Below are 19,231 nucleotides of genomic sequence, written 5' to 3'. Positions count from 1 at the left end.
AAAAACGTAGAGCAAAGGAGTGATGCGTACCCTGATATACAGTCCTGTACGTGAAAAGCTACACACATTTCATAAGTCTACTAATACACTGTCTGAATCAAAGCCTGGAGGAAGAGACTCAGCACGTGGTGTTCTCCGATCAGTCGATCCCCCCGGTCCTCAGGACTCACTTAAGCTGCCTGAAGCAACTTTTACTTTCCGAAAGAAGTAGTCAGCTGGAGGATACTGACAGCAGGAACTGAACCTCTTGAAAACTGGCTTCAAAGGAAAGCTTAACATTACAAGAGGCAGCAGATCTTACGGTTTAAGGATAATCATTGTCAGATTAGGATAGTATGATATGTCATCTCTGAAAATAAAGCACGGTCATCTTAGAGCCTCCAAAATACTTTATTTTTAGAGTTCAAAGTCCATGAAGTAGCAAAACGAAGGAACAGTCGTCTGACAAAAAACTCTCCATCATTCTTGACATTAAAAATCAAACCCAGTCAATTTTTAAAAAATGAACATTAGCACAATCTGTTCATAATTACCTTTATCAGTGATTAAAATTTAGCTGTGCTAGGAAGGAACTGAAGACAGTGGCTGAGAGGCACAGGCCTTAGACATCTAAATACAAGGAAGATGAATACTGAGGATTTAAAATACACTTTTCTCTCACAGGAAACCGTTTCAGTTTCTAAAGAGCATTCACTTCTGACATCTCAACTCCTGACTTCAGGGGCTGCACGCTCTGCACCTCTGCGCCACACTTGGGACAGGAGAAGTACATGTCAAATAAGAAACTGCTCTTCACACAGTAATAGCAGAAGACGTGCGCGCACCCTATGGTGTGCGGCATGGTGGGCCACGCCCCACACAGACAGCACTCCTTGCCACTGGCGGCCGGCGCACGGTCACTAGGAGGGACACCCGCAAGGGGGATGCACCAGGAACACAATTTCGCTTTCAACTTCTGGATATTGATAAGCGGCAAGAGAAAAATAAGGAACTCGGCAAAACCATGCCAGAGGAGTTCCCTGTTCATATACTCAAAGCCAACTTCACGGACGTTTTGGGGCTTGCAAAATACAGAATGGATGCCTAGGAAACGTTCTGTTAAAGTTGCAAACTTTCCCCTTTGAAGGAAAATCAGAAAATTAACTAACTCACCTAATTTCAAAAGTCCAAACACAAAATTCACACACTGCTTGACTTTCCCAAATGAGGCCACGTGGTGATTTCGGAGCAGGTCATAGCACCGTTCCTCCAGCCACCTCCCCCCAGTGGTACACGCAGCATACCAGAGTTTCTGATTCTGACTCGGTGGAAGATAACTTGCGTTTGAGGGACAATCATTTCTGTACTGAATGTTCAAAACTGATTGTCCCACAGTGGCATTTTTGGAGTAGACGGTGAATCGCCACAAGAAAAGCCACAAGAATGCTTTCACTTCTGGCTCAAAGCGAGCCAGCAGCCCTGGTTTAAATCCATGAAAGCACTGAGCAAACTGGGACCACACTAGCTGCTCCAGAGCCTTGTTCAGTTCCAGTGCATCCAACTGACTTATTCGTAGCACTCTGTCTGTGCTCTTTGCATCTCCTTCTCGGGGAGCCATGTCCTCTCTGCAGGTTCCTAGGAAAGAACACAAGGAAGGAACGTCATCCAGCAGTTGCACTCTTATACTATCTCCTCCACTTACATTTGGAAAACTCGAATTCACAATGCACACACGACACACAGAAGACAGGCTTCCAGTAATGTAAAAACAGTGCAGTAAATAATCACTTTTAATTTGGAACGTCTTTCTTTTCACTCCACTGCCCCTACTTTTTTTTAACCTTTCCTCATTAAAGAAGTAACACCTAAAAAATAAAAAGAAGAACTATTGTACGCTACTTCCACAAACATACTTCTAAATAAAACTCCTTGGTCAGACACCCCATTTTTGATTTTGGGTGCCGGGGCTTGAACACAGGGCATGGTATACGCTAGGCAGAACTCTACCACTGAGCTTTAACTGTAACTCTAGCCATTCGGTCAGATATTTTAGTACAGATACATTACAATCCTGAACTTACTAAGGATGAGCTCAATCATAATAACACAACTAATGGAGAAACATATGAACATAATAAATACAACGAACTATATAGAACATGGCAATGGGCGGTGAGGACCTCAATTTAATTTCCAGTGCTCCTATTTACTTCAAAGGTGGGTTTGTCAAGCAGTCACTTTATCTTTCCAAGATGTATTTTGTACTTATCAAGGAAGTTAGAAAAAGAAATGAACAATATATGTTTATTATTCTATCATACTCATGCAGAAACTAAGTACTACTGAATCTTACCATAGTGCGTTTAAGAATGTAGACAATGTCATTGCCTTAGTCATGTTCTCCATCACTGGGACAAAATGAACAACCCTTGCAACTTGAAAGAGGAGGAGAGGTTTACTGTGGCCAGCGTAAGTTTCAGTGCTGGCACGGTAGCCAGGATGGTAGAAAGGACCGGCTAGAGAGAAGCTGTTCGCCTCAGGGTACCCAGGAAGCAGAGAGCACCAAGGCAGAAACCGGAAGGAGATAACCCTTCCACGTCAGGTCAACAGTGACCCGCCTCTTCTGGCCAGACCCCACCTCCTGCCAGTAAGCCAGCTACAATGCCCCATCATCCAATCACCTTCCACAGGCATGAGCCCTTGGGGACTATTTTAGATCTAAGGAACACTAACAGTGTACACATCAGGCAATACTTCAAAAAAAGCAAACTAAGACATAAAGATATACACTAAAACATATCAAGGTAACAACTCAAGGAAACTCAAGGAAAAAATGTTAATGAAACATGAAGTTGATTAATGGTCACTCAAAATGTATTATGGGCAAGCCAATGCAATTAAAGCACTCATTCTTTTAGCTACATGTATAGACTTATTTAGATATTTTAACTTTTATTAATGAACTGGCAAATCACAACTATGACCAAAAATCCCACTTAAGTTTCAAAAATGAATCCTTTGTGTGATCTTATTTATGTATGTAGAATCTAAAAACATATAATTCATAGACATCAAGAGTAAAATGGTGGTTGCTGAGGTTTAGGAAAAATGGGGTGATGCTGATTGAAAGGTACAAGCCTTCAGTGACAGCATGAAAAATTCTGTGTTTGACATATACACACAATAATTAAAGATGGGTAGTGATAGTTGGATAAATTAATTTGATTATGGCAGTCATTTTACAATGTATATGTATATAAGATCATATTGTTCACTCTGAATATATATTTTTTATTTGTCTGTTATACCCCTATACAAACTGGGAAAAAATACAAAAGGGCTCTCAACACAATAAACTTAACTCATTTATCCGAGACCTCTGAAAGGTCCACCAAACTAACAAAGAATGCCAAACTCAAAAGGAAGGCATAGATCCTGTAGTTCATTACCATTAGCTAGCCATGTGATCTTAGAGAAGTCATTTCACTCACAACATAAAGGTCTAGAAAATAAAACACTGTCACAGTCCTTTAAAATTCTATTATTTTACCAAAGAGATGTTGAATGCTATTTGTTAGATGGTAAAAGGACTGAAAACTACAGGGGAACCTTGGTTCACTAATGCTTTTGTTTGCAGTGTGGTTCACAAATACAAGCCTTTGGCAAAATTTTTTTTTTTTGTTTCCAATTTCTGCATCAGGTGAGAAACATGACTCCAGTCATCTTTCCCACACAAACACAAATGTGGCCATCTTTTCCAAAAACATAGAACGAATTAAGTTTGTGAACTGAGGTACCACTGTACATGGTAAAATAAAGTTGCATTTCTTGAGCTTTGTAGTATGTTCAGCAGCAAAGGTTTTTAAAATGTAAGCTTCAGTAATACCTACATGGATGTATGATAATTCAGTACAGTGTCAACTTGAACAAGAAATGCCTAGCACATGTTTAGCATATGCTGAGTGTGTCTAGATGATCGACTCACTGAAGAGAGAAGGGGGGTGAGGCACACCAACCAATAGGCTCATATCCTGGATGGAATAAAAAGGGAAAGAAGCAAGCCTCACTTTTCTTTGCTACAGGAGCTTCAGTGTTCACCATCACCTCTAGACATCTATCTCCAGGCTTCCAGTGGAGACTCCAATTTCCAGCAGACCCTTAGGCTTCCAGGTATGAACTCATGTGGGGCTCTGCAGTGAACTCCAGGCTTTCAGCTTTTGACTAGATCCTTTAGACTGTCAGCCCTTTTGTATTTTTACACACTTGACTCTGGAAGCCTACCTTGTAAATCCTTCATCTGTCATATACATACATATATTTTATATTAAATGTGCTCTGCTAGGGATCCTCAACTGATACAGATCCTACACAAATAAATGGCAGAAGACTTTATCTGTAACAAATTCAAGTACATGACGTGGAAATGAGCAAGAAGTAATACTTGTAACGAGTAGTAGTCATTTGATGCTGCTTTCCATCAAATTAGATAACAGGGATGTTTTTCACCTATAATTGGGAAATGCACTGAGGAGATCTCACCTTTCCACTTTCTTGCAGTTCCTTGATTTGACAGCCTATAGCTATTGCCATGGATATCTCTGCTGCAATTTCTTTTGTGGAATCTTTACCTTATTCTTGCCAGGAGCTACAGAATAGAAAGAAGATGTTAGAAAGACACAGTTCTCTTTCCTCATGCTAGCAATGCAGTCCACTGCAAATCCAATCCATTGCTCAGTCTTCGTCCAAAATATTCTTCTAATGCACTCATTACCCTCCATCTCCCACAGCCCTTTCCTTAGACTCTGGCTGCTCTCCTCTCCCTGCTGGATTACATTTATTGGGCTATCCACCTTTTCCTCCCTTCAGTGGATTCCTTACACTGCAACCTTTCCGTCTTGGTTACCTTTTTCTTGTTGCTGAGACAAAATACCTAACGCCCAGAATTAAGGAAGGAAAGGTTTATTTAGCTTACAGGTTGTGGAAGTTTTAGTCTATAATCAGTTGGCTCCAAGGCAGAGTGGCACACGGCAGAGGGAAACAATTCATGGTGGCAGAAAACAGTAAAAACAGCAAGCGTAAATAACGGAGGAACAGCAGAAAGCAAGTCTCTTTCCCTCCCTTATGTTGTATGCAAGCTACCCACCCCAGGGCAGGTGTAGCACTCACATCCATAATCCCAGCATGGGACCATGAATCAATTATAAATTCTGGAAGCCTGTCTCATGAATTCACAAGGCTTTGCAGGGACATCCAGACACAAACCATAACATTCTGCTCCTGGCCCCTCAAAGACTTACATATATCCCTTTACGTAAAAGGTACTTTAGTTCATCTAAGAGTTACCAAAGTCCTAACAGTTTTAGCATTGCTGAAAAGTTCCAGTCCCTAGTCTCCTCAGAGAAGACAAAACTCTTAGCTGTGAGCCCCTGTACAAATGAAAAGTTAAACACTTCCAACATTCAATGGCACAAAACAAATATTACCATTCAAAAGGGTACAAATGGGGATACAAAGCATTGGGACCAAAGCAAATCCAAATCCAACAGGTCTTGTAGTTCCATGTGGAACATCTGAAGCAATCTGTGGCACACTGTGAGCTCCAAAGGCCTTACGTGGCTCTGCCCCTACCACACTTCTGGTGGTTGTAGTCTCATGGCTTCTCTCTTGGGCCCACTTTGCTCTCTCCTTGCAGCTTTCCTCAGATAATCCATGTTCCTGGCTATTCTAAATATCTGGGGTCTGCTTTATACCTTTTGTTTCACACTCACAGCTTCACACACTGCCCTCTCAGGGGCACACTGCCTGGCCTCCCTGGCCTTCTGAAATCTAGGTGGAAGCCTTCTAAACCTCAGCATTCTTGCATTCTTTATGTGCCTAAAATGAGTGCCATGTGGATGACGCCAAGGTCTGATACCAACTGGGGCACTAGCCAGGCTTTGCTTTGTCTCTCTCAGCTAAAGAGGGTGAGTCCCTGGATTGCTGAGCACTCTGAACCTGATTCTGAGGAGCAAATTCTCTTATGTCTCTGCTATTCTGGCACATGGTGCGGCAGCCACCATTTTGGGACATGGCGCTCTGCGGTTTTCTCCTCAAAGCAAAGTTTTTCATCTTTGCAGGTTTGAGGCTGTAAAGTGCACAGACTTGCTGCTTCTTGTGATGTCCTCAGGCCATCTTTTCTATTCTCCTGGCCCTGAGCAATGGAACTCTCCTCAGCTCTATCACTGCAGTCCTCAGCTTTACTGGAGCTTTCTTTCTGGCCAAACTCACAACGTTTTAAATCATCCTGCTGGGCTCTTTGTTCTTGATTCTCAACATGAATCAGGCTAAAAGCCCCCAACAATAGCCATGTCATAGCCTCAACATTTAACTGCCTTGAAATTTCTTCTGCCAGATTAATTAGTTCATTGCCCTTAATCTCAGTCTCAGCAAAATCTTTGGACACAAGCAAAATGCAGGCAAACTTTCTGCCAAGCCATAACACACCTCGTCTAGACTCCAACTATCAAAGCAATCCTTCTTCCCAGCAGAAACCTCCCAAACCCGGTCATTACTGGCATGATTTTTATCAGACTTCTGGTCTTCTGAGCTCTGACCAGAATCTCCCATACACGACAGTCAAAGGCTTTCTAGTGCTTTTCTTTCAGGTGAAATCTCCGAACCTTTCCCAACTCTTCCCACAAAGGCTCTTGAACCACATGGTCATGTATAGTTACAGCAATGGTCCCACTCCCGGTACCAAATTCTGTCTTGGTCACTTTTTTCTTGTTGCTGAGACAAAATATCTGATGTCCAGAATTAAGGAAGGAAAGGTTTATTTAGCTCACAGTTTGTGGAGGTTTCAATCTATCATCAACTGGCTGCAAGGTAGGGTGGCACACAGCAGAGTGCAACAGTTCATGGTGGTAGAAAACAGCAAAAGTGGCAAGCACAAACAATGGAGGAGCAGCAGAGAGCAAACCTCTTTCCCTCCCTTATGTTGTATGTAAGCTAACTGCTCCAGGGCAGGTTTAGCACTCACACCCATAATCCCAGCACTGGACTAGGAATCAATCAAAAACTCTAGAAGCCCACCCCATGAATGCATGAGGCTTTGGGGGGACATCTAGACACAAACCATAACACTTTCTAAAACACAACCTTCCCAAACTTACTCAAAGATTGCTCCCCTGAAAAGCACTGGCACCAAGTCATAAAGTGCCATGTCCTCTTGTTAACGAGCAGATTTTCTTGTTTGTTCCCTTTGCATAGAACATGTATTTCCATTCTTTCACTCAAACACTACCATCACAAGCATCACCTCTTCCTAAACCTCCAAATTTGGGCTACCTGCTCCTAGCTGCTCCCTTAGTATGCCACTTTGCCTCTCTCTTGACCTCGTTGCACTGTACATAAACTACTTTTTAACTGTTCATCTCCTTCTGCTGTAATGATTATTTGAATATTATCATAAACAATCATAGCAACTGCCAGTTCCTGGTACACAGAGGGCATTCTACAAATACTAGATGAATGGATAAATGAACACGATGAAAGGCAAATGGTAGAAAATAGAAGTTCTACCCATCAATCTTTAAAATTATTTCCAATTACCATATCCAGATTACTGGTTAATATTTATTTCACTAAGTTTGTGGTGGATCTATTATCTACCAGTTAATGTGTTTGAAACTACTAATATGATACTATTTCAGTCTTAATCCTTATGGGACCTATAATCTATTATGATGGAAGGAGGAAAGCGAGGATATGTTATATAACAAGGCATTTACAGAAAGGTGGAATAAATGGTACACAAGGGGAATTTTAGGGTATTGTGCAGAGAACTATACTGCAGAAGGTCAGAGGAAACTTCTCAGAGAGGCAGCATCTAAACAGCCTCTAGAAAGGATTGACTGTTGGTCTAGTAAAGGAAAGCAAAAACGGTACTCGAAATACAGGAAATAGCAGAGGAACTGGAGGTGCAAGGACAAGAGATAGATGGAAAAGGAACAGATCCTAAAGGCGTTAAAAAGAGGATGCATTTTATCAACAAGGTAAAGGGGGGTACCTGAGTAATTGTAAACAAAAAACTTATCAGATTTTCATTTTGGACTGCTTCTTCTGGCCGCCATGAGAATGGGTCAGAGGCTGTGAGAAGGACTGGAGACCTTGGACCAGTTATAAGTTGTTAAAAAAAAAAAAAATCTAGTGAGAAACTGATGATGGTCTAAATTAGAAAAGTATCAGTGGGGATAAAGAGGAAAAAAGTACCTTTGAAAGCTATGAGGTGGTAGACATGACAGTGTGAGGAGAACTAAGTAAAACGAAGCACAGCACAACACCATACTAGGTAAACTGAATGGATAGCTGCATAGTTCTCTGAAACAGGAAATCCATGAGGTGGTAAAAATCTGACAGAATAGATCAGACATGCAGTTTTAGAGATCAGGGAATTCTAGGAGGCATCTAAGTTGGCAAATTCAGTTGATAGTTATGTGAATATGGGGGAAAATGTGGGTGGAGATTTTTATAAGTCTGAGGTGCTTCTGGTACAAATAATCTATTTTAAATCTACCTGACCTAATTAAATGCTAACAAGAGGAAAGCTGTACCCCAAACAAGGTAAGTAGAACTTGTCCATTCACAACACATCCAGCTTTATTTGTGACAATAAATCTTATCCTCACAGTTTTCTCTGATACAAAAATATACATATCTATGATAAAAATACATGTATCTTTGGACATTCAATATTTCCATGCTGTGACTTCTTCAGTACACGTCTGCATGCAGTCTCACTGCTGTTCTAGTCTAGTGGCTTCAAACTTGAGAGTTCATCAGAATCACATAGAGAACCTGTCAGACTGCGAAGTTTCATCCCCCAAATTGACTCAGTAGATCCAGAGTGGGACCCAAGAACTTGTATTTCTAACAAATTCCCAGGTGATATTAAGAACCATGGGGCTAGGACATTTCAGTGAAAAATCCATTGCCATTACATTTTTGCATATCACCTAGAGAGCTCAATGCTGGATGCCAGACCTCCAACTAATTTCTGGTTAGTTCTCATTTCTGTATCCACTGAAGTGGCTGTAAATCTTTCAGGGACTCAGGTTTCCCTTTCTTCTATTAAACAGTGCTTATGAGATTCAAACTTCATAAGCACTGCTATTTGTGCATTCTGGTCACAACAAGTGCTTGGGATGCAGAGATAAAGACATGTCCTTTCACTTAAGAATTCCAACTAAGGTCTAGAAAGGGAGGTAGCAGGCAAAAAAGAAAAAACCATAATAACTAGGGCAACAATCTAGGTGTATGGCATCAGAGCTTCTCAGACACATACCAAATTTCAAAACTATTTCAATAGGAAAAGAATTTCACATTACACACACCAATGAGTAAGATCACTATTATTTTTCACTTTCTTGCACTTCATGAATTTTCCTAATTTATAGGCATCGTTTATGTGACTGAAGGGAAAACTTTTAAAGAATACTACATTTTAAAAAACAGCATAAGCTAACCAAAATCTATGAAAATATTTGCTTACACTTAACAAATTACTTCTTACCTCATTACTCCTGGAATAAAGTACAGAGATCTCAGACGAAGTACACAAGCCTGTCTTCATCTCTGCAACAATATACCCCATCACTCCCCAGTGGAATCTTTAGTTCCAGACCATCTTTTAGTCCAGCTTTTGTGTCTTTTCTCATGGACCTAAAATACCCATTTTCTTCCCTAGCTAGTTCCACTGCTTACACTATCTACCCATACATTCCGACATTCCCCATGAAACCTTCAATCATCCCAGTTTCCACTGATTATTAGCAATTTTTAACTGTGATAGCAACTATCTGTGCCACTCGAGTCCTCAACCATATCTATTGTGATTTCAGTCATGAGAATACATCTATTTTTCCCAGTTCTGAATGTAGACGAGGTAACAGAAAGTCTCTTTTCTTACACTTACTTTTCAAAGCACTTGCCACCTAAAAAGTGACTTTCATACTTACCTCAGTTGTCCTCAAGCAAAATTCTAATTACTCAGGATTTGGGGAAATACAAGTAAGTCTTCTATTGTAACAATACATACAACTTTGCATCTTCCATGGATTTCCTATTCAGTGGTCAGCAAAGCTCTGACCATACTAGACATCATCAGAAATCCAGTACCAATCCCCTTTCTCTTCCCATCTGTTCCCTTGGTGTTGGATTAGATGTACTTCTTTTTTTAGTTGAGTATCCAGTGAAATATTTGGCTTACCTTACAGGTCTAGTGGTGCCAGTTTATGTATCTTTAATTACTAGTGTCACAACAGTTGCAGACTGTGATGGGTGAACATCTCATAGAATTAACCGTAAGATGGGTTCATAGCACTGCTCCATAAATGTTTACTGAACTTACATGCTACTAACAAGTAGTTTGGTAGCTGATCAGTTTACTATCTAGATACATCAGGATGAACTTGGATGGTTAGAGAAGACTTCTATCTCTTCCTCAGGTTCCTGACTGATAGTGAGAAACAACTGCACAGAGAGATTTCTCAGAAGTATCATGTATTTCAGAACCCTTATGTCTGGGGGAATCATACTTCAGAACACTTAGTAAAGACAGGAATTTTTAATGAATGCCAGAAAAGGAGACTTAACACAGTCTCTAACAGATCCAGTATTTAACAATACTTATAAAAAATTCTTTCTTATCCCTTCTGTTATAGTTTAACATTTTTTTCTCCCCAGGCCTGGCCTCAGCGTTGATTAGGAACAGCTGGGCTTGCTCTCTTCCCTATATAATACTCTTTAATAGACCAAAAGACTTATTATTAAATTGCTCTTCAGCCTTTGCTTCTGGAGATGAATAATTTGTTTCTCTATTATTGTGTTAGGCTTTATTTTCCAAGATTTTAGTTATTTTTGTGACTTTGTTTAGTTGTAAACATAAGACACGCTGTCCACTGCACATCACAGTTCATTCAGGTGGTACACCTCTCCTATACTACATGTTTCTACATAGGCAACTATAATATACTAGAGGAAAAAAGAGATTGAAATTAAACAGGTCTGGGCTAAAGCCCTAGCTCTTTCACTTACTTGTTATATGACCTTAAAAATTTCATTAGGCTCATCTTCTCCTAAAAGCTGAAAATCAACAGCTATCTTACACAGTTGTTGAGATTAAAGATAATGTTATCCAAGTGGTTCAAAAATTGTAAAGCAGGATTATTACTACCCTGTTGCTGCTTTGGGTAGGGATGGGCATAAAAAATTGAGTTGATTTTGGCAAACCTCATTTGAAAGACTAAAATCTTCATTACTACTCATACTAATGCCTTAGGTAACCTATGTCAAAAGAATTTTTTCCCAAGAACTATTGACCATTAAAATACAATTGTTCCAGTTAAACCAGGAACATGATGTCACCATTATGTGTATAAATGGGAGCACCAGGCAAGAGTGGGCAGTGACAATGTTCAGCAGGGCTCAGTCCATCCTAAACTTGCATCTCTGAGTGGAGATGTAGCAGTGGGATTCCTAAAGAATGGGCTGAGTTCTATACCCAGCATGACTTTTGCCATGGTTATTAAGCCCCATCAACTTCGTTGTGGTGCCTGTTATCTGGCAGTAAAAAAATCTCAGGAACGCTACTGATAATATCTGACGCCAGGAGGCTTTGGTCCACAAGGCATGGTACAGGCAGTTCAAGACAATCATCCAAACTTGGGTTCATCACTAATATACCACATGTTCCACCTCTCCTCCACCCCCACTCCAACTCTTATTTTTTTTTTTTTTTTTTTCTGAAAGGTTCAGATATTCTACAATAGGGCACTGGTTGTAGAGAAGGATAATGTTCAGGAGCTACAGAAGCTAAAGAAATGAAACTAACTAGAAGTTCAATTAATGACATTATGTAAGCCCTTTTCTTTCACTGCAGTAATAAGATCTGCTATAACTGGCATGAAGCACTGAAAAAATGCAACAAATGTCTTCAAATCACATAAAATTATTCTGCAAACAGTTAGGACTTAAGCAATTTCTGATTTTCTGATGAATGGTTATTCAGTTGAACCAAAATTTATCAAGCGCCTAATGCCAGACATTCTCCTAGGTACCAGAAATTTGATCTAAATATACATAACTATCAATTAACTTCTTTATATTAAACATTTTTTTTAAAAAAATAGGATGTTAGTGTTAATCAGGCCTGGCTATTGATCTCTCAAGTAAAGAATGGATCCCAAAATAAAAAAATGCAAGGGTCACCAAACTCCCCAGAGAGTAAAGAGAAGAATGGCATTTAGGACAAGGGAACAGGTTCCATAAAAGCCCAAAAAACGTGCAGGCTCCTGGCTATGTTCTAGCCAGGATATATGGGAATGAATTTCATCATGAGCTTTACGTGTCCTTCACTACTTAACATCAATGTGGTAGCATCTGTTACCCAGAAGCAGAGTCACGTTCTATACCCAGAGAAGAGGCTAGCAGTAGAGACTGGCTGAACGGTCAATCTGACCACGATGTAAAAAGTACCTAAGTTAAGGCAGTTGCACTGATTCTGTAGGTATGAATATACACTGAAGAGAACAGACAGAGCAGACTATACATTTTAGAAGATTAACCTAATAGAGTCTGATGAGTGAATCAAACAAAAACTGTTGTTTACCAAGATCAGTTGTAAGACTACTACAATTCCGGGGTTTAACCAAAATGCTAACAACTTTCTGGCAAATCAAAGTAATTTAACTTCATTAAGAACTATGAAAATCAAAAAGGAAATTATATTATCCTTATATTTTTGGATTAAAAAAATCAGGCTACAGTACTTTTCTAAGTTGTGATACACTGACTGAGAACAGCAATGCCCAACCACTGGTCAGTCTATTTCCACTTTGCTTACAAGAGCCTAACCAAACTCTTAACAATTTCCAAATTATTGATTCTACGTTAGTACCTACATTCATAAATGTAGGTTCAAACTCGAATAGTTACAAAAAATAGTTAACTATTTTTTAGCGGTTCAGCTTGTTCTGAATTAAAACAAACACTATTGAATTCAGTTAAAATTATTTTTCAGGGGGCTGGGGATTTAGCTCAGTGGCAAAGTGCCTGCCTGGCAAGCGCAAGGTCGTGAGTTCGGTTCCCGGTACCGGAGAAAAACCAAAAAAAAAAAAAAAAAAAAAAAAATTATTTTTCAGAATTTCAAAAACAGTGATTTTTCCTTTTTTATCTCATAATACTCAATCCTGTCACCCCTCCCCCTAATTTCCCAAGCTAGTCTAACTTCAAGATTATAAAGAGCTAACCTAGGGGGAAACATTTATTAGTCATGCAAAAAGACAAAAATTAAAATTGTAACTTGAATTATCATATTAGCGTTAAAGAAAAAATCTCACTACACTGTGAAAAAAGATGCTTCAGGCAAAATCAAGAACATATAAAAAGTATAGTGTCTACTAGGGTTAGTGTGATTAACTTGTCACATAAATATGTTTAAGACAAAATGATCCAGCACTGAAAACTATTAAAAAGATCTCCTGCTGACATTTTATCACTAGACATGTCACACAGCTTTTCTTCCCCTCAGGAAAAAAAACTTGAAAATTCATTTACAAAGAGCAACAGCATATAACCTTATCTCTTAAACAGCCCCTGTCTGCATTTTGTGTTTTTCATTCCCCAAAACAAGAACTTTTTCATTTATATTACATTCAAAAAAGAAAACAAATGAGTTTATCTCACTGAGGAAGGACGAAACCTTCAGGATGTATTTTAGAACTTCTATAGAGCACAGTACAAATCATGAGTGAATATATTTTATTTAAAAACATGTTACTGACAGAAATCTATCAATAATAATGTGAGTATTGTGAAGGGCCTGTCAATATTAATGTAATTATGATTAAGGGGATAACATGGATTTTAGCTATAATACCAAGTAACATCTCCTACATTGCCGCTATCAACATGCACATTATTATTGACCTGTTCCAAGACTCAGTACTAGATATATTACCATTAAACATATTTGTCAATGCATACTGCCTACAAAATTTCTACATTTAAATTTATAGTCTTGTAAACTTTGTTAACAGAAACATGTGACTTCCAATTAATCTCTAAATTATCATATGCACAATACACTCCCTGCTAGGCTGTTCTTTTGCAGACAACAATCAACTGATTTGCAATATGACAATGTCGTTTTCACACTACTTTAAATATTCTAGCAATCAAAATTGATAGGACTATATATTTGTTTTCTCTAGATATTTAAGTTTTAGACTAAAATTTCGTATTATGAGGTCATCTGAATTAAATTCCATGACTAAAGATTTTAAGTTTTGAGTCTACACTCTACTATTTTATTTCCTTTGTGCAGTCAAATAGATTTACCGGCCATTGTATTGAAATCAATACTAATAAACGGGACATGTATCAAAGAGGGATTTAACAGGATACTGATTCCAAGAACACATTTCAAACATGGAGAAGAGAGAAAAAGCTATGGCTGAGTGTCCATTAGGAGACTCTGACCTCTGGCACTTTGAATAAGCCTAGAAATCAACTCTTAAATTCAAATTCCACTTTTGCCACAGACTTGCTGAGTTGTCACTACTCTGTTGCTACTCCTTTTGTACCATACAAAAACTAAGTTTCAATGACAGATAATTAATGCTTATAGATAGATGATGCTATAAATCCCAATGCTGCTCATTTGGCTATAACCAAGTCATGAGCAATTTTAAAACTGTGTTAAGGACATTAGCTCACTAAATTCCTCTAAAGAAATCTTCATTAAAATCCAAGTTGGATTTTGCTTTTTTGGGTGTGGTAGTAGGTTTGATAAAACTTTTCTCAAATAAATATGAAAAATAAATTTCCAAATAGTACACATTTTTCAAAAAGATGAACAGTGATAAGTAACTTGTCACAGAGGGGGGAATTTCTTTCCATTAGGAGACAGGAAGAAATTCAAAACAAATACAAATGCCAAGACTATAGTTAGTCTTACATAATAAATGAGTGCCTTACTTACTTTAGCTACAGTGTATTTGTTCAAGTATCTAAAACTAATATAAAATGGCATTTTTAACCTTAAAACAGAATTTACAACACCTTGACCTAGCTTTACAAATTCATTTTTAAGAGAATAAAGAGGATATTTCATACTCTTCTTTGATAGACTTGGTATTTGAGTCTGTAGGACAGAAAGCACACTGCAAAAATGAAAGAGATGCTGAGTTAATATGGGGAGAAAGTGTGTTAAACAGGCTCTGATTAGTTCTGTGTTGCAGTCCAGGATCACAGGTTGTGCAACTTTAGACAATTCATTTTACCGCACTGTATTCACGCACAGGAAGGAAAAAAGCAACTATAAAAATAGTCTACCTAAAAATCCTGATAGAAATTGTATTAAGAAACTTTGGAAGAAGGAAGTTTTCTAAAACAGCCATTTTCAATTGCAGAAATGGTAATATTGAACAGTAACTTTTGAGAGGGTAAAGTAGAGAAATCTGAGCAGGACATGTAGGAAAGAGTCTTTACACCAAGTAAGAGCAAGGCATTAAGAGAATCCCAAGGAATGTGTTCATTTGTAATAATAATAAGCACTTAGCAATCACAGGTTACTGAACACTAACTGACTACTATAGCTAAATGCCTTGCACAAAATTAAGTAATTTCATCACTTAATCCATATAATACTACGATGTTCTTTTCTATTCTAAACTAAGGATGCTAGGGCACAGAAAGGTTTTCCCATGTGTATAAAATTACACTGCTAAAAGTGGAAGAACCATGAGCCAAACCGGTGTGCTATACTGACAAAGCGGTGATAGGCCCATTTGGGAAAAAGAAAGACTTTAGGGTGGTACCACACGACCCACAGATAGTCACAGTAAGACACTAACTATTAAGAGTGGAGGCATGATGTACAGCAAATAATTCCCATGAAGCAACTAGATCTTTAAAAATACTGTATTCTATAAACTCAGGAAAGGTCTTAGAATCTACTTAAGAATTCAAAATGACCTGACAATTAGTAGATCACGCATTTAACTGCACCTTTTATGGCACAAGAGAAAGTGAAAATATCCCCAAAGGAACAAGAGTAGAATAAAAGTGGAATAGAAAGAACAGCTTATGTGACACATATTATGTGTGATGAACTATGTATTTCCTTTACATTATCTCATGGAAGCCTCATAATACAGTATCATCATCTCCATTTTTAAAAAAAGATGAAGATTAAAGTTTAAGAAGACTGATCACCTAAGATGAAGCTGTAGATCAGTGAAATTTTGGTAAATATTGGAAAAATTATAGAACATCATAAAAGAAGTTAGAAAAATGGATATTAAATAAGGTCTGACAAAATTTAATACCACAGAATACAAAGCAAATATTTTTATCTTCCTAATTATTCAGTTATGACTTCCAGTTTCACAAAACATGGGAACAGAAACTAGATATGTGGTAAAGTTGCCTAAACTGACTGGGACGCATGGCACGTACATTCCCTTCCCCCTTTCTCTCTATACCTGTGGTCAAAGAAGCATTCACAAGCATTTACTGTCAAATCTGAATAACGGGCACGCACAGATAAAAAAAATGAGGTGTGACCATTCATTTAACTATTACAAACACATACTAAATGTTAAGTAAAAGTAATGCCAATTTTATCCACTGAACACTGGAAAGGCATGATCAAAACAGAATTACTCTAGAGTAACCGGTTTTTGTCTTTTAACAGTAAGAAACAAGAAAGGACAACTTGGATGGAATTTTATCTCACCTTATTGGCAGGAAGGTAAAGAAGGGAAAGCTCTGATTAAAAAGAAAATATATTAGAAAAGCAATACAGAAAAGGACATTCTGATTGTAGTTGGGCATATACCAGAAAGATCAATAGGCATCATCTCTTCTGCCCCTTAGGTAAGCACACCTCAGGGCTAGGCTTAAAAAAGCAGTGCCAGGACCGCAAAGACAGGGCAAATGGTGCAATCGGGGTTTTCCGCCTCAGGCTTCTGGCATACCCTGAAGGAATGGAACTGGGGCGCAGAATGTTTAGACATACTAGCACTTCACAGGAAAAACTTAAAGGAAATACGCCATTTGCTTCTTGGTTGTCCAGCCAGATCAAAAGGGGAAAAAAATAAAATTCAGAGTAGAACTTTTGTCCAGAAATAAAGATTGTGCCTATGGCACATATATTCCTAATGTTACAGGAGCCTGAGCCTGGTGTGTAAGGGGGACATGAAGAAAACCTGGAAGTTACTTGATGCCGTGAGGAAGCCATGGGGCTCAGACTCTGAATCTTATCAAAGATGTGATGACGGGCAGACAGGCCTGCTAACACTTTTAAAGTTTTAAGGTTCAGCTAAAGTGGACAATACCTGCCCGATCCACGAGAAAAACTTTTATGGCTAAAATAAAAAGAGTATGGGCAATAAAGGCAAGTAAGGAATTACGATTCTGATCATAAAGAAAGGATTTGAAACATCTATAGAACAAATGAAATTAAATATGGACATCGTTTTAGAAAACTCTAAATCAAGTGAATATATGTTGAATACAAATAACTGTCCTAAGAAACAGAATTTTAATGCTAGAAGGAAAAGTAGAAGGTATAAAATTAAATCTTCACAGGACCCTGTTATAAAAGCAGAACACACGAAGAGCTGCCCTTGTTAAAATACAGCTGCCAGTCTGCGTGCTTTGGTTTTCCTCAGCATGGTTCCAGAAAACTTCTACAGTTCTTTTACGGAACAACTTTAAACCACAGACTGAACGTTACCTTCCATTTCTAAGAATGAGGGGAATAAGGCCAAGACGCAAAGGTGGTCAAAGGCAAGCCAGAATCAGGACTAGAACCCGAGTCTCTTGATTTCATTTAATACTCAATTATATCCTGTTCTCTTTCATTTTTTTCTTCTTTGTGTAAAGAAAAAAAATGAAAGGCTCTTCTGTTGACTCTGTAATTAATTCTGCTGTCTCTCTTCTTTCAAATCTTCTGGTTTAACTAATTCAACTCTAATCTAGTAATTGATAATGTGGGTGAGATCAGAGAAGAGATCAAAGAAAAGGCAGTCACCCCAAGTTCATTCTGTTCACATTTACACGTGACACACCGGTTGGAAGGTGTTTACAAACTGTGTGCGCGCGTGCGTGTGTGTGTGTGTGTAGCCACGGTCTCCCTAACTGCTTGACAGTGTCCACATCACCAAGAGGCGCCATGCAAGAATACACAACAGTCTTCACCCACTTGGTCCCATTTTGAGAAAAGCCCTTCGTTAAATGTGCGGTGTAAGGAAAGTGGTACGTAATCAACATTCTCGAGGGTCTCAGCAAAACTGCTAATGATTCTCCCAGTCCTTAAGACAGGGACAAGCGAACGCTCACAAGCAATTCCGTAAGAACATTCTGAATCCCTCCTCCACCAGAAGACCAACACTGGTCTTCAGCCAGCGCACGCTCAGCGGCGCACACGGTGAGGCTGCAGCCGTTCTGGGGAGCAGAGGCGCGCGCGCTCACACCGCGCGGGAACCGGGCGGGAGCGCGGCTCCGCTCCTAGTGCGCGTGTGCGCGGCCGGCCGCGGAGAGCGAGGGCACGCGCGCCCCTCCGTGCAGCGCAGAGCGGCTCACTGTGCCGCGGCGAGCCGGTTTTTTTAATGCAGCCATTCTAAGACATTCTTGGGGCGCCCTGGTTTGCTTTACTGCTTTTCCCGAAACCAGAAGCTGACGTTTCTTCCCGGAAGCCGGAGCCCAGGGCCGCCGAGGGGGGCGCGCGGAGCCAGGCGGGGCTCCGGCCGGCCGCGGCGACCTGGGCGCGCTCTCGCCTCGCGCGGGCAGACACTGACCTTGGCGGCGCGGCGGCCGCGGCCGCTCCGCGGAACTTTCTCAGGCCCATTCTCTGGAAGGCTCGCCTTGTCCGCGGCCAGCGCGGCCTCCTCGGGCTTCCGGAACTTGCGGGCTTCCGGAGCGACGCGGGACCCGGAAGTGGTTAAGGGGGGCTCACACCAGCGAGAGCAAGGAGGGAGCGCCCGAGCGGGCCCAGCCAGAGCGTGAGGGACTGGGCGAGCCGAGGGGCCGAACAGCCGAGGGGCCGAGGAGCCGAAGGGCCGAACGGCCGAAGGACCGAGCAGCCGAAGGGCCGAGGGGGCCGACGCGGACAGCCGGGCATGGTGATTGGTCGGGAAAACCCTTCCTGATTGGCCGAAGCGGCACGAGCCGTCGGCCCCGGCCGGGCGCCAGGCGCGCGGAGGTGGTG

General features: G+C 40.1%; 2 protein-coding genes across 3 annotated transcripts in view; both read right to left on the bottom strand.

Moving 5' to 3' along the window:
• Nucleotides 1-371: 371 nt before the first annotated feature.
• Nucleotides 372-19,066, bottom strand: Pex2 (peroxisomal biogenesis factor 2). 2 transcript variants are annotated; one of them, XM_005392068.2, is made up of 3 exons: nt 18,822-19,065; nt 4,519-4,624; nt 372-1,614 (listed from the first exon to the last, which is right to left on the bottom strand). In XM_005392068.2, exon 3 carries the CDS (start codon nt 1,595-1,597, stop codon nt 680-682), a length of 918 nt encoding a protein of 305 aa, XP_005392125.1. In that variant the 5' UTR covers nt 1,598-1,614; nt 4,519-4,624; nt 18,822-19,065; the 3' UTR covers nt 372-679. The 2 variants fall into 2 exon arrangements, with proteins under 2 accessions (XP_005392125.1, XP_005392126.1); XM_005392069.2 differs by lacking the exon at nt 4,519-4,624 and having other exon boundaries at nt 18,822-19,066.
• The window catches only part of LOC106149357 (translation initiation factor IF-2-like), a 53,042-nt gene continuing 52,485 nt past the window's right edge, over nt 18,675-19,231 (bottom strand). Inside the window, exon 8 of the mRNA XM_013518137.1 lies at nt 18,675-19,168. Within this exon, the coding sequence (XP_013373591.1) occupies nt 18,675-19,168 (494 nt within the window). The remainder of the gene's footprint in view (nt 19,169-19,231) is intronic.

The sequence above is a fragment of the Chinchilla lanigera genome, unplaced genomic scaffold (genome assembly GCF_000276665.1).
Source record: "Chinchilla lanigera isolate Chin_1 unplaced genomic scaffold, ChiLan1.0 scaffold00043, whole genome shotgun sequence".
Lineage (NCBI taxonomy): Eukaryota > Metazoa > Chordata > Mammalia > Rodentia > Chinchillidae > Chinchilla > Chinchilla lanigera.
The sequence above is the reverse complement of the archived record's forward strand: the minus strand, read 5'-3'. Positions and strand labels throughout refer to the sequence as shown.